At 36.8% G+C, this 16,045-nt stretch overlaps 1 protein-coding gene across 1 annotated transcript in view; it reads left to right on the top strand.

Annotated features, from left to right (window-relative positions):
* The window catches only part of ctnnal1 (catenin (cadherin-associated protein), alpha-like 1), a 29,544-nt gene extending 14,120 nt beyond the window's left edge, over window positions 1-15,424 (top strand). The window contains exons 2-19 of the mRNA XM_077744023.1: window positions 3,092-3,281; window positions 3,361-3,545; window positions 5,502-5,621; window positions 7,492-7,581; window positions 7,675-7,842; window positions 8,487-8,687; window positions 8,956-9,042; window positions 9,861-10,019; window positions 10,094-10,186; window positions 10,687-10,837; window positions 11,469-11,506; window positions 11,592-11,642; window positions 12,151-12,305; window positions 12,681-12,729; window positions 12,904-12,960; window positions 13,052-13,171; window positions 13,794-13,877; window positions 13,972-15,424. Of these exons, the coding sequence (XP_077600149.1) occupies window positions 3,092-3,281; window positions 3,361-3,545; window positions 5,502-5,621; window positions 7,492-7,581; window positions 7,675-7,842; window positions 8,487-8,687; window positions 8,956-9,042; window positions 9,861-10,019; window positions 10,094-10,186; window positions 10,687-10,837; window positions 11,469-11,506; window positions 11,592-11,642; window positions 12,151-12,305; window positions 12,681-12,729; window positions 12,904-12,960; window positions 13,052-13,171; window positions 13,794-13,877; window positions 13,972-14,157 (2,184 nt within the window). The 3' untranslated portion in view covers window positions 14,158-15,424. The remainder of the gene's footprint in view (window positions 1-3,091; window positions 3,282-3,360; window positions 3,546-5,501; window positions 5,622-7,491; window positions 7,582-7,674; window positions 7,843-8,486; window positions 8,688-8,955; window positions 9,043-9,860; window positions 10,020-10,093; window positions 10,187-10,686; window positions 10,838-11,468; window positions 11,507-11,591; window positions 11,643-12,150; window positions 12,306-12,680; window positions 12,730-12,903; window positions 12,961-13,051; window positions 13,172-13,793; window positions 13,878-13,971) is intronic.
* Window positions 15,425-16,045: the final 621 nt, after the last annotated feature.

The following is a 16,045-nucleotide window of genomic DNA, read 5'->3' as shown; positions in this document are numbered from 1 at the left end:
TAAATAAGCATGTTGAAGAAAAAAAAAAAATAATAATATATATATATATATATATATATATATATATATATATGTATATATATATATATATGTGTGTATATATATATATATATATATATATATATATATATATATATATATATATATATATATATATATATATATATATATATATATATATATATATATATATATATATATAAACATATATATATATATATATATATATATATATATATATATATATATATATATATATATATATATATATATATATATATATATATATATATATATATATATATATATATATATATATATATATATATATATATATATATATATATATATATATATATATATATATATATATATATATATATATATATATATATATATATATATATATATATATATATATATATATATATATATATATATATATATATATATATATATATATATATATATATATACACACACACATACATATATATGCGGTGCGGTTTATAGAGCAAAATTACAGTAATTAAACTTCTGTTTCTGTGCCTTCTCAAGGTACTGCTGGACCTGTCGACAGGATTTATTTTCCATGTCTTAACGTCTTAATTAGTGGTCATGATAGTGTAAAATGCTGTCTTGGCTTTCCTTACTTTAAATAGTGGGCGTGTTGGGCACTGATGAATAGCAATAAGTAACTAAGAAGCGACACAAGCGGGGGAGGAATGTATAACAAAACGTCGACTCTTTGTCTTCTTTGTAGGCTCAAATGTGTCTTCCGAGTAAATTAGCATCTTGTGGAGATACAAGAGCTTGTTCTCATACTGCCGAGTTTTAAAATCATTTTTTGACTCAAATACTACTCGGATGGAAACTTTGGATAATTTCATTATAATAGCACCTGAGTGGAAATCTCCTTACATCAGCCAGGACATTGAAGCTGAGTCGTGGTTGGGTCTTTCATTATGACAATGATCCCAAACACACAGCCAGGGCAACAAAGGAGTGGCTTCCTAAAAAGCATTTCAAGGTCCTGGAGTGGCCCAGTCAGTCTCCAGATCTAAACCCAATAGAAAATCTGTGGAGGGAGTTGAAAGTCTGCGTTGCCCAACGGCAGCCCCCAAATCATCACTGCTCTAGAGGAGATCTGCATGGGGGAATGGCCCAAAATACCAACGACATTTTTTAAAAGCTTGTTAAAAGTTACAGAAAACATTTGGCCTCAATTATTGCCAATAAAGGGTACATAACGTATTTAGATGAACTTTTGGTGTTGACCAAATACTTATTTTCCACCATGATTTGCAAATAAATTCTATTAAAAAAATCAACCAATGTGATTTTCTGTTTTTTATCCACATTCTGTCTCTCTTGGTTAAGGTTTACCCATGTTGACAATTACAGCCCTCTCCAATCTTTTCAATTAGCAGAACTTGCACAATTGGTGGTTGACTAAATACTTATTTGCCCTACTGTATATGCTTACAAGACTATACATTTTTATAATTTATTAAAAAAAACTATATTTCATTGTCACTACAACTGCTCTTGCACATTCCCAGCCTGTAGCAACACTGTCCATGAAACACTTCCTCGTTCCTTTGTTTGTAATTTCTCACTTCACATGACAGGGCAGCACACGGTTTCACCTTTTGGCATCAAACTCTCTCCAAGCATTCCATCCAAACTCTAGTGTATCTCCCCAGTGGCTAATGTTTTCACCCTTTGTTTACTGAATGATTTACACCTGCGAGGAGTTCGGCAGTGTACAGCTCACGTCTTATCATGTCATCTCTGGAATTCCAAATCCTAATTAACCATAACGACGAAATAGAATCGACTGCTCGCAAAGCAGATGAAAAGAAGCTATGCAGACTGTGGCAGTTGAAAGCAAAAATTGTACAAATTAAGTCTTGCTGGGTGATGGAAGTGGCAAATGCAGGAGCTGCTCATTGATATTCTCTCTCCAAACACTCAAAAAGTCAATTCACGGAGGAACTTTACATGAAAGAATTGTCTGCAAAAACACTCTCACTTATTCTGCATTTGTATATATAGTTCTTGTATTGGTTTAACTGACCAAGGACTTCTTCGGGGAGAATAAAATCACTCTTTTGACCTTCCGTCATATATCAGTTGATACTGAATGGAATCTATTCAACCACTCTTTTGACCAAGTTTCCCAGAACCAAGATTGCTGGCTCCACAGCTCAACAACATGATAGATACACCACCATATTTTACTGTGGATATCAAGTGCTTTTTCTTCTAACGTTGTTTTCATATAATCCCCAAATAACTCAATCTTTGTTTCATTATCCACAGTTCCTTGTTTCATAATGAAACGGTCTTATCCAAATATCCCGTGAGTCTGTGTAAATTATTTTTTTAGGGTGGCTTTGTAGGTAAAGACAGACTTTCTCGCCCAATATTTACAATGTAAACTTTTCCCACAAATACATGCAAATATTTGGGTTGCTATGTTTTGTGCCTTGGAAGCAAATCTCTAGCCAAGTTTTTATCTCCACATTTTTCAATGGTATAAATATTACCAAACTAACACTCATATTTATTTACTGTTCACACTCATAAAAAATATTGAAAATAATTACCGCATTTTCTGCACTATAGGATGCAACTAAAAGATGAAAATTTTCTCAGAAACCGGTGGTGCGCCTTATATATATGGAACAGTATTGGTTAATCATTTTATGAAATGTATCACAGCTCTTTCTAGTTGATGTACAATACAACTACTATGACTACTACAGCTCCATCTAATGAATCTATAACACTACTCTGGTGCGCCTCATATATAAAACACATTTTAAGATAGGGCATTCATTAAACGTGTGCCTTATATTTGGAAAATATGGCATTAAAGATGCTAACAGCATCAATCCGATGAACATTGATAAAAGCAAGTGTGAGTAGAAGCGATAAATAATTAATCAATGAGTAATTGGCTCAAGACATTCATAATAGATAAACTCAGCTGGACCACCAAGTGGCACCCTACTGTGGGCTTTCCTGTGTGTTTCTATTTTTACCTCTGGCAAGGATTTAAAATAACTTCCGCCTTGAATTTCAGATCACGACACTGATCAACCACAAAGACCGGCCTAAGAAGTCAGAGCGGACTCTAGCGGCCATCCAGCGTGTTGGTCAGGCAGTTAGCGTGGCGGTGGGGCGCTTCGTTGCCGTTGGGGAGGCCATTGCCGTTGAGAACCGTGAGCTCAAGGAAGAGATGGGGCACGCCTGTTTTGAGGCACGTCGTGCGGGTGAGTTTTACTAGCTGGCAATTTAAAGGGAAAAAATCTTTGGCCACACAACCCTTCTTTTGTCATCCTGGTCTTGCAGGAGATGCCATAGCCCAGCTGACTGACGTGGGCACAGCCTGTGCGCCCCCCTCGCAGTCTATGACGGTGTTCAGCGACCGCACCAGCATGGTGAAGGCTGCCCGACTGTTGCTGTCATCTGTCACCAAAGTTTTGGTGTTGGCAGACCGTATCGTCATCAAGCAGATCGTGATGTCGCGCAATAAGGTGACTCACAAGAACGTATCCTAATGTTATCCTCTGTGAAACACTTTTCTTAGACTATTATTAACAACACTAGACATCCAAACTATTTCCACTGGGTGACTGATCATTGGTAAATTTGTTCATTCATTTTCCAAACTGCTTATCCTCACAAGGGTTGTGTGGGGGCTGTAGCCTATCCCAGGTAACTATGGAAACCAGGATGGGGAGACTTTGAATCGGTGGCCAGCAAATCACAGGGCACAAGTAGACAGACAACCCTCTGAGGTCACACTCATACTGAGGGTCAGAGGGTTCAACCAGGCTACCATGCATGTTTTTGGGATGTGGAAGGAAACTGGAGTACCCGGAGAAAACCCACGCAAAGCCCGGGAGAACTTGCAAACTCAACACCTTTATGTAAGGTTGATGCATTAACCACTCGCCCCACCGGACTGCCAATCTGGTTCATACATCTTGTTTTTTATGGATTTTAATATATTATTTTGACATCAATTTCGACTCTGACAATGTAATCTGACTTTTTAATTCTAGTTCCGTTGCCAGCATAGGAACGAAACTTGAGAAATCAATGTCTAATGCTATTTTTCTTATTCAAAAGTATATTAAAAAATGAGGCTGTCTTTATCAATGCATTATCTACATGCATGAACAACTGTAAATGTGTTTTTTACCTAGTATAATGGGTTTTAAAGGTGTCAGAAAATAGATTTGAAATACATGTACAACAAATGTAAAAATAAAAAAAAAATACTATCTTTTTTGTATTTTCTATATACGTACTTACCACATTGGATATAGTAACACACAAAGGACTAAACAGGTAATCGTAAGTCTCATATCTGCATATTTACTAGATATGTACAATAGATATATATTTTTCTAATTTAGCGTGCTCCAAATAACCAAATATACCAGATTGGGATAGTTTTAACCAGTTCAATTGGACCCAAAACACAACTACAATCTTATTAGGCCAACCCAGTGTTGTGTGAGGTGACATTTTTCAATCATGCATCCTAAAATAAAAGCTGCGAATAAAGCATCTGCATTTTGGTGAAGCAGCAAAGTCAGACAGCGGGCTCGCTTATACAGCATCTTTTCTGCCCTCGCCACACCGCCACACAAAGATGCGCGCACACATACGCAAAGCGAAATGACACAAAGAGGAAAGCATAGTAAGAGAGCACAGTAATTGCATTTGCTTCTAATGGAAGACAGACAGGCGGCTTGTTATTCTGGCTTGTTATTCACTTCGCTAATTGTCTCAAGATGATATCCAGTGTGTGTAATTAGCTCTAAAAAAACTGGTGTACTAATATTGATTAAGATGTATAATGTGTTCTTGAAACTATATGTAAAGACAAATCGCATTTAAAGGGGAAAAACATGCATTTGGGATTAGGACTACCGTATTTTCACGACTATAAGGCGCACCGCATTATAAGGCGCACCCTCAATGAATGACATTTTTCCATATATAAGGCGCACTGTATTATAAGGCGCACTGTCTATTTTGGTGGAAATGTAAGACTTTTAAGTGCGCCTTATAGTCTTGAAAATACGATAATTGCCATTGACTTCCAGGTATGAAGCACTCACTACTTTACAGTCACCTCTAGAGCCAGCCATTGTTGATGTTATGGATTTTTTTCGTATAAAATCTTGCAGTGGGGGAGGAGCTATATGATGGAAGATGTTGTGAACTAAGATGGCATCTGCATATTTAACTGTATTGTTTCAGTTCATGCGTTTTTGTTTTTTTAATATCCGACAGTGGTGGTTTTTCATTTTTGGTTTTCTGTTTTTTCCAATTATAAGGCGCACTGTCTATTTTGGAGAAAATTTAACTTTTAAGTGCGCCTTATAGTCGTGAAAATATGGTACTTTTCTCACCTTAAAAGCGCAAATTTTCTTTATTTTTTGGAAGGTACTAATTATAAACCTCTCTGGTGTTAGGTGCTTGTCACTCTGGAGCATCTGGAGCGCGTGAGCACCTTCCAGGAGTTTGTGCAGATATTCAGCCAGTTTGGCAATGAGATGGTGGATTTCGCTCACCTCACGGGAGACAGACAGAACGTGAGTAGCCTGCCAACAAAATGCCAAAAAGCCTTTTTGTTTCTTTTCAGAGAGTGACACTTCTCTTGGAATTAAATGCAAGTGTGATTGCAGTGATATGTTTTGATGAGTCTGATGGTCTAAAAGAAAGAACAAAAAGTATTTGCAGGCAGAGCATGACAGCAGGAACTAAGCTTTACACCTGATTAACTTCATATAATGTTCAGATGTTTTTGTGAGATTTGCCTTACAGTTTTAGTTTCATTAAGTCATTTAATTAGCGACAATTGCTTTGTTACGGGTTGCTAATTTCATGACCAATGGTTACTTTGTTACAAATGAAGCGATGTAGAAATGTTCAAAATGATCTAAGTCTGTTCAAATTAATGTTATTTGTGGTATTAATACAGGTACTTCAATTCCTGCAATCAGATAAAATGCCATAGATTAACTCCAAAATAGAATTCAGGTTTTGTAGAAGGTTTTTAGTTGTGGGAATGCTTTGCAAATTCCAACAAAAAAAGCATACTTTGGTCACAAAAAGAGCTTTGTTGGGTGCCACTCACGTTTTACTCCAGCCCACAAAAAAGTGGGGAAATACGTATTAAGTCAACCACTAATTTTGCAAGTTCTCTTACTTGAAAAGATTAGGGAGGCCTTTAATTGTCAACATGGGTAACCCTCAAACACGAGAGACAGAACATGGAAAGAAAAATGGATTTTTAAAGAAATTATGTGCAAATCATGGTAGAAAATAAGTATTTGGTCAATACCAAAAGTTCATCTCAATACTTTGTTATGTACCCTTTGTAGGGAATGACGGAGGCCAAACGTTTTATGTAACTCTTCACAAGCTTTTCACACACTTGCTGGTATTTTGGGCCATTCCCCCATGCAGATCTCCTCTAGAGCAGTGATGTTTTGGGGCTGTCGTTGGGCAACACGGACTTTCAACTCCCTCCACAGATTTTCTATGGGGTTGAGATCTGGAGACTGGTTAGGCCACTGTGCTTCTAATGAAGCCACTACTTTGTTGCCCTGCCTGTGTGATTGGGGTCATTGTCATGCTGAAAGACCCATCCATGTCTCATCTTCAATGTCCTAGCTGATGGAATGAGATTTTCACTCAGATGCTATTAATACAGGTAACAAGTGGGGACCTTGTTAGAAGTAGTTAGACCTCTTTGACAGCCATATATCCTGCTTGTTTGTAGGTTACCAAATACTTATTATCCACTCTAATTTGGCAATAAAGTCTTTAAAAATCAAACAATGTGATTTTCTGTTTGGTTATTTTCCACATTCTGTGAGATTTACCCATGTTGACAACTACAGGCTTCTCTAATATTTTCAAGTAGGAGAACTTTGCTTATTTCATATTCTTCAAATTTTAAAATTACTACAAATATATATTTTGTAAAATCACAATCACTTTTACATTTTTCCAAACAATTTGCTTATTTGAAATGCTCACACCTGCCACTTTATACCAGCTGTTCTCTGTAACATTTTTGTACTTTATGTCCAGATTTTTTTTTCCAGTACGCCTGCTCACTTTGGCTTTCAGAGCAGCTTGCACCTTTTATATGTTTCACCCAGGCGAGCACAGAAGAGGGAAATAATGACGGTTAATTACAACATCTTTGTGCTAAATTTCTGAGAGAGTACATGGACTCATTTGTCTCTTTTCCAAATCTTCTTCATGGCCATATTCAGTTTTGGAAGTGCACTTTATATGCCCCTTGTTCTATTTTTATGCCATCTTTTATTGGCTTTTAATATTTTTGTAGCATGAAAGAAGGTGGAAGAAGCTGGAGTCTAGCCATTTTTACCATCTGCTGTTTGTTTTGATGTTTGCGTTCACTTGAATGTGTGTGCATGTGTATTACAGGATTTGAAAGATGAGAAGAAAAAAGCCCGTATGGCTGCAGCTCGGGCCGTGCTGGAAAAATGTACTATGATGCTCCTGACCGCTTCTAAGGTGAAAGAACTCGTTTTGGCTTGATCAAAATAATCCAGATTTTGTTGACAATTTAAAAAAATATATATATATATATATTTTGGTTATCCACAGACTTGCCTCCGGCACCCTGACTGCGAGTCTGCTCGCATCAACAAGGACGCCGTCTTCCAGCGGATGCGGTGCGCCTTAGAGCAAGTCGTGGACATTGTGACGGAAGCTCGCGGTTGCACTGACAGCGTCATCCCTGCGAGCATCTACAATGCCATCAGAGACTACAAGGTGTGAATAAATATCTCTTAAGATATCTCCGAAGACATTTTTCTGAACCACTTATCCTCGCAAGAGTTACAGGGGGTGCTGGAACCTATCCCAGCTGAGTATGAGCACCAGGCAAGCATAACTAAACGTCTAATGGGGGCTGGACAAGTTTGATACTCTTCTATATGAATGTAAAAAAAAAAAAAACAATTTACACAAGAAAGGCTTAATCAGAGACCAAGAATAATATGGAGAACATGTTAATTATAGATCTGTTAATGTAACACTTTAACCGTTATTCAGAGAACTGACAACCTGCCATTATTGGGGGGAAAAAAACTACTAAATCATAGATTAAGGCCTAGCAAAAATAAGACAAAAAATGCGCGTAATATTCCAGAAAATGTGGTGAGTAAAAAAAATCAGTCGCCAACCAATTGTTTTTTTCTCTTTAGATTAGATTAGAATTATATTTCATCCCGTATTTGGGAAATTTCTTTGGTTGCAGTAGCAATACAGACACACAAGACATTGTAGAACTAGTTAAAAAACTGGAGTCACATGCAGGAAGTCCACAAGGAGGGGACCTTCTGCAGACTGACGTTAAATATGCAAAATCGTGAGTTTTTTTACGTGAATGAGAAATTTGAGTTCTGTATCTGTAGACAAGCATAGAATGCCTTCGCGACAACCTGTACGCCTCGTCGCCGGACAGCGTGGGGTGCCAGATGGAGGCGCTGGTGGAACGCACCGAGGACTTCACCGACTCGGCCTACACGGGACATGAGCAGCGCCAGGCCATTCTTGGTTTGTGCCAACTGGCCCGCCAGGACGCCCACCAGCTGCTGCACGCCTGGACTCAGGCCGTATGTAAACCCAAAAAACAGCTCGGCTTGGATGAAAATTGTAACTGGATTTACTCATATAACGCATATATAGTGTTGTTGAAAGTGGATTCATTGCTCAAATTTGAACTCAAATTTTAGCAGAGAGCAAAATAAAACTGAATTAACTCGGAAGCAGAAGTACTGCTTTACTTCCAGTTACACATCCCAAGCAATAGCGGCGTTTCAAGTTGCCAGTTTGGATATGCTATGAAATATCTTCCTTAATGCTTTGTATTTTATCCAGCAGCAGTCAGTCCAGGCCAAAGAGACCACTGAGGAGTTAGAAATAGCCATCGCCAAGTCATGCCAGAGCGTCAACGACCTCAGACGTGAAGTGAGCAACTTTTATCAAACTATTTTTGAACGGGAACAGTTGTCTTTCTCACTGGGATCAAAGTTCCTAACTGTACTGCCTCATAAGTGTACTTTTAAACACATTGGAATCATACCAAAAAATTTAGATGCAAAACATTGTGTGAAATTCCTTATTTTTGAATGGGATTGTTGGTCAAATCTTCCATCTTGAATAATTTAATAGCTGTGAAAAATTGTTCATTATTTCCAAATCTTGAAATGATTTGAATTCATTGCCAAGTATTTTATAATTGTAACGTGAAATACCGTATTTTGTAATTTGAAGTACCAAAAGCGTGAAACGTGTTCAAATTGTAGACTATACGCAGTTCACTTGCATTTAGGATTATATTTCCATTATATTTACTTTTGTAAAAATATATTTAAATCAATTTTAAATCCTTACATGTAGACTTTATGCCGTGATTTTACGTTTGTTAACCCGAAAGTGACCTAGCTGATGTCATAGTTATACTTGAGTAGAAAGTGATTTGACAGTAAATACTTAATCAGAATTAATGTATTTATGGAACAAGTTTTACTACGCTTGTGGTATTTTACATTACACTTATGGAATTCTGGCACCAATCTAACGTCATACTTAACTGCTTGTATCTCAAAACCCTATAAAAGGCATTTATTTCCATGTTTAAAAGTGCCATGCAGCACTCATCTCAAATGTATTTTAATGTAAACCCTTGTCGAGTTTGTTAAGCTTTCTATGGTACAATTCTATTGGAATTTGCCAAAGTATATTTCAACCACAGTTTTCAAAAAGTAACCTTGCCGACTTTGAAGCTGCACAAGGTGGCGGTGGGCCGTGCCTCCGAGCTACTGAGACTCAACACTGAGCAGTCGCCGCTGCGTACGCTCAAGGCCGCCGGCACCGAAGGCAACCTGGAAGCGGTGGCGCAATATTCCCGAACGCTGACCGAGCAGAAGGAACAACTGGTGGAAGTATGAGAATCACAGAGTGGGGAGAAAGGGGTCTTTATAGAAAATGGTGTTCTTTTACGCAATTTTCCTCACAGAATTGTCGGCTACTGTGTCACATATCCGGGACTGAACCACTGGAGATCACCTGCGTACATGCTGAGGAAACCTTCCACGTGATTGGCCCACAGGTTAGACATTCAACAGCTCTAAGGACAGAATGTCCACATCGCCCTCATCCAATTGTGTTTACTGTAGGAAATTGACTGGGTTGGTAATCATCCTCTAAGCGGGTTGTGTGTTCTTATGACTACACAGCCAGCAAGGTGAAAAGTCAAGCCGCCAATCATGTGGTGGGATATGGTGCTACACTGTTTTCACAACAGGCTAATTGGGTATTATGCCATTTTACTTTACTGGCAACAATTATTGGTTGATTATCACTGTTGTTTTTGCCTCGCAGTAAAAAGTTATTAACATATCCTTTTCAAATTAGGTTCGAGTAGAGGACTTAGGCAAAGGTTTTTGAAAAGCTATTCCAAATGCTTGTGTCACAGTAAAAAAAAAGGATTGGTCGCCCATCGCTGGAAAGGGCTTTTTTAAAATGTACCAAAATAGATAAACATTTTAATATTCGACTATCACTTTCTTAGCGGTAATATAGTATGTTATTTACGTGTTTTTCTCCCAGATAATTTCTGCGGCACAGACCCTGGCATTGCACCCGTCTAGCAAGATTGCCAAGGAAAACCTGGAAGTATTTTGCGAGGCTTGGGAGTCTCAGATGAGCGATGTGGCTCTGCTGCTTCGCGAAATCAACGATATCATGGACGGAAAGCGAGGTGTGTAATTATTTTCGAAAATTCACGGAGTCAATACTACTGCATTTGTCTGCCTTATAATGTGCCTTTTTTTATGGATCAATATTGCCTAATCATTCTCTTTTAGCACAGGTCCATCTAGTTACCACAACTCCTAACCACTACTACTACTACTACCACCACTCTTAGAATCCAGTGCGCATTGTATATGAAACAAATTTTAACATAGGCCATTCATTGCAGGTGTGCCTTATAGTGCGAAAAATACGGTATATATATGCCTTGATTGGGACAGGACGAGAATAAGGATTAATCGGATTGTGTGGGATTGGAAAGACATAAATTGATGATTCTCAACTGTGTTAAAAGATTTAGAGGACTGAAGTTTCCATTTTTGTAGTTCTATTTTGGGGGGCAAAGACTGTCTAAGTAAAAAAATTATAACGGTGGTAGGCATTTTGACCTGGTAGAGGAATGGGGTGAGGTGCCTGGGGGTTTGGGATTTACTATTTGACTGAGGCCCAGTATTGGGATGGAATGAACATTTTTCTTTTGAAACAGGAGTCAAAATTGATTGATTCTTTAGGAATGTTCAGAGATGTAAACACACATGCACTAGTAGGGTGATTAAATGCACCTTTTGTGTTGACAGGAGACAAGCGAGTGTATTTGTCACTTCCAAGAACCGGCGTGAGTACCGCAGTGCCCATCACTATGCTGGTCTATCTCTATTTCAGTGCATAATGTTGTTTTTGTTTTGTTTTTTGATTTGCAGAAGCAAGCTTCTAACTTGAAGAATGCTAAGCCCATAAAGTTGGATGCTGAGGTGAGGCCACACATTCACTGAGATTTTAGCATGATTTATACAGAAAGTCTCTCCTGGAACTATAAAAAAAATATTATATAAAACCATTCGAGTAAATTTATCTATTCTATCATTTCACACACAGTTTGCAATAGTCTTCATAATATGGTATTTTAATTTTGTATGTTTTTTTTTACATTTTAATGCATTTGTTTTACTTTGTTTATACAGTTTGTACGTTTAAAGAGATTTTTTAGTCTATTACATTGATTGAAACTAATCTTTTTGATTTCTGTATTTAGTTTTTTAGTACTATTCAACAAATATTTTTTATTCTCATGTATTATTAATTTTGTAATATTTGTCATTCATTTTTGCTTTTTACTACTTTATTATTGTTAATGTATATGATATGAATTACGATGAAAATGGGACTTTCCAATTTAACCACAAGAGAGCGAAAACTACATTATGCTTTTATCAATAGTCGAACTGCAACAGCAATATGTTTTGTGTTTGCTCCATGCAGGAGCAAAGCAGCGTGGCCAAAGTGGGTTTGGAATTGCGGCTGCTATCATCCGATATAGACGCTGAGCTAGAAAAGTGGGAAGACCAGGAACACCAGGTGGTCCGTCATAGCCAGAGTATCGCCAGCATGGCCTACAACATGCACCTCTTTACCAGGTTAGCATGCATCAATATATATCCAGTAGTGCCTCCACTTACGAAGGCTTCAAAATACAAAAGTTTCAGGTTACAAAGTGCTTTGATATATAAATAATTGTTCCAAGATACAATTATATGTGGAACAAATTTGTTCTGCCGGAAGTCCAGGATGAGATTCATAGTTTTGGAAATGTTCAGCGCCAAGTTGTTGACAGCACACTAATCACTGAGTCTAAGGACCTGATGATCTCTGTATCAATGTAATATATGCCTCTACTTACAAACAAAAATCCAAGTTAAGAAAAACCTATGGAAAACCACTTCATTCACTACTTATAATGTACATACCTGCCTTATTGTATTGCTTTCATTTGCAAATATATCAATTTTTAGAGGCGAAGGACTGCTCAAGACCACACTTGATCTTTTCCATCAAGCTGAGGTAAGTCTTCTCCTTATTTTCATTTTATGGTCAGCTTGGTTGTGTTCAAACTCCCTTGCTCATTCGCTACTAGTTAGTCAAAGTTAAAAGTTGAAATTCTCATTCTTCTCCAATTCTCTTTGGAACAATATTGTTTGTTGAGATTGATAGATTTATTTGTTTTGTCAATGCCAGGTTTTGTCTGACGAAGGACTCAAACTGTGCGCATCACTGAACACTTTGTGCACACAGGTATTCAGCAGCGAAACATTAACTGATTAACATTGTCAAAAAAGAAGTTTTTCTTTTCCTTTTTCCCAATTTATGATATCTGCCTTTTCAGCTGGTCAGTGAAGAGAAGTCAGCACTTATGTCCGAAATTGAGAAGCTGAGAGTGTTGTGCCAACAATTGCAATCTGGTGCGAGGAGCCCTGTGCAGAGCAAGAGCGCCATCTTCCACAAGGTTATACTACACAACACATTATTGCTTTTGTCCTCAGATTTTTGTCCCCATAAAAAAGGTGTACATTTTTAATTAAAATATTTTGCAAACTATACTTTAAAAAATAGTAAAATGGAGAAAAACAAGCTAAAAAGGCAGCTATTCCTTTATTTCATCCCCTATTTGGAAAATTTACCTCTACTGACGAATGCCTCTAGGTATGAAAGTTTCAGGTTACAAATATTTTATATGCAAATGAGTGACTCGAGATACGAATAAGATCCAAGTCACGAAATCCCCCAAAAAGTAAATGCATTTCCTTATTCGTTATTACATTTTGAATTCCCCTTGTTAAGTGTACGAATGCAACATGGCACATATTTTCACACACATAGGGCACACTAAAAGTCTAAAATGTACTACAAAGTGGACGGCTTTTGGCCTTTGTAGAGCGCACTTTGACCAATTCTAAAGGGTTTAGTTGGTAGTTTTGTGAGGACCGTAGAAGGAATGAGAGAATTTACATATAAAGTACACCTCTACTTACAAAATGTTCAAATTACAAAAAAAGTTTTGGAACCAATTAATTTCGTAAGTAGCGGTACAACTGTATTCTGATGACTCTCATGATGTGTTTCTTAAGGTGGACTCATCTATTCAGACTACCAGATCTGTTTTGACCCTTGCCCTTAACCTCCTTCCTGTGTGTAGCAAGCTGGCCACAAAGGTGACACACAAAATCAGACTGATACTTATTACGTACATCTATTTTCTGTATATATTCAATAATTTGTGCTTCTTCCATATCATTTTTCTCCCAGAACAAATCAGAGCGGAGCAGCCTCGGCTCGCCACAGGACTGGCTACCGGATGTCTCCACGCCCATTCGAGACGGCGACACAGTGCTCCACAACAACAATAATAACAACGGCGATCACCGTGGCGATTTCCCCGTCAAAACATTCGAGCAGCGTATTGCAGGTCTTAGCCTGCTGGAGAGCAACTAATCAAGCAAGCCCAGTCCGGCATGTCATTAAGCGGACAACAACGGGGTGGTGAGAAAGCTACTGAAATGGGATTGAGAACTAAAGATGGCCTGCTGATATAACCTATGCTTGTTTAGTGTTGTCCAAATTTAGTAGACAGTAAATATACGTAAATAGTTGATACACTCATTTTGAAATGCCTGGTTTCTATTTTGTGAAAAAATGAGACTAACATAAACACTAAAAATGTTACTTTGAAAAGCAAAGATATTTACACTATTTAATATTTTCAGTGGTGGTGATGTGCGTGTTCACTTAATGCCAAGCAGGCTAGTGTGACTAAATTGCCAGAAGAGGGAAGCCATGCCTATTAATTCCTTTCGAATATGACTTATCAATTTGTCACAACAAATCTATGTGGAGGAAATAATGGCACCCATATATAGGACATCATCTATATATTGTTAAATTATTATTTTGCAATTTAAAGTCATCCTTGAATGTTTTTTTTAATATTCTCACTGAACCTCTACAAGTATCATCAAAGTGTTTTTTTCCACAAATGCTTTCTCTTTTTTTCTATAGTAATGCATGTACTTTATATATATTATAACTTTACTCTCTTTTAACAGCTGATTACCAAAGAGCTGAAAAGCATAGAAACTACGATTTTCTAGTGCATTTTTTTTTTGGTGTGGGTTAAACTACATTAAAAAAATAACATTAAATTTAAGCTTAAAAATTGCTGCGTAATTTTTGGGAGCGTCAATCAGAGGCACTATATAAAAAAATTACAAAGTTACAAAACTGTTTTTGAGGGTGTTTATATGCACGCCACAACATTCTATTTTTAAGTCACAATGGCGGATAATGTTTTAAAATGATTTATCTTAGTCTCATTAATTTGCCAGAAAACTCATGCATTTGAATACGGGTGTGTAGACTATGTCATCAAGTGCAGCAATGTGATTCTTGTCTTCTTTTGATGTGAATTTTGCGCTCTGTTACACACTGTGCCATATAAGGACAAAAAAAATTGCCAAATATGATCATTATGATTGATTTGTTAGCTATGTGCTACGCATACTGATTGAGTGTGAATGTTCAAATGTGTGGTGAGTAGTTGGAATGAGTATGTGAAATGTGTGATTTGTCTTTAAATGCTTTTTGTCGTCAAGGAGTGAACAGCTAAGGATGCTGGGTAATGTCATGAAAGTTCAAATGAAAAGAGCTCTAGTTTTGGATATGATGAAAATGTGTCATGATGGATAAATAAACCATATTTTTTATTAAACATTGTTGGTTATAAGTGATCTGTACAAAATGATACATTGATTGAAAAACTAATCCATAAATAAGGCTTGAAATAAGAAAATTTCATTATACACAACCTTCAAAAGGTTATCATTTTATAACCTTAAATGCAAATATCTATTTGATTTTGAAAATTAAGCTGCAAACATTGGTTTGAATTAAAAAATAATGAGTTTTAAACAGAAATCGGAGAAGAAAAAAAGACCACGATCTGGAAAAGACTCAATAATCTGCCATTCGAGTCATTTTGCCTAAAAGCCCTTTAAATGCAAACTCCTATGAATTTTAAACACAAAACTGGAAAACATTGTTCCCGTGATTGTTAACTAATAACTTAAAATTTCTTTAGCTTGCATGATTACAACCACAAAAAATCTTGAGAATGCATTCCAGAAAAAACAAAGGAAGTTTGTGATTTTGCCAAATTACCTTACATCCTTTTAACACATATATACACGTATATATGTACATTTATATATACATACATATACACATTTACATGTATATATACACACATACATATACCTGTATGTGTATATATGTATATATGTATGTTTATATATATATATATATATATATATATATATATATATAT

The sequence above is a fragment of the Stigmatopora nigra genome, chromosome 21 (assembly GCF_051989575.1).
Source record: "Stigmatopora nigra isolate UIUO_SnigA chromosome 21, RoL_Snig_1.1, whole genome shotgun sequence".
NCBI lineage: Eukaryota > Metazoa > Chordata > Actinopteri > Syngnathiformes > Syngnathidae > Stigmatopora > Stigmatopora nigra.
The sequence above is the reverse complement of the archived record's forward strand: the minus strand, read 5'-3'. Positions and strand labels throughout refer to the sequence as shown.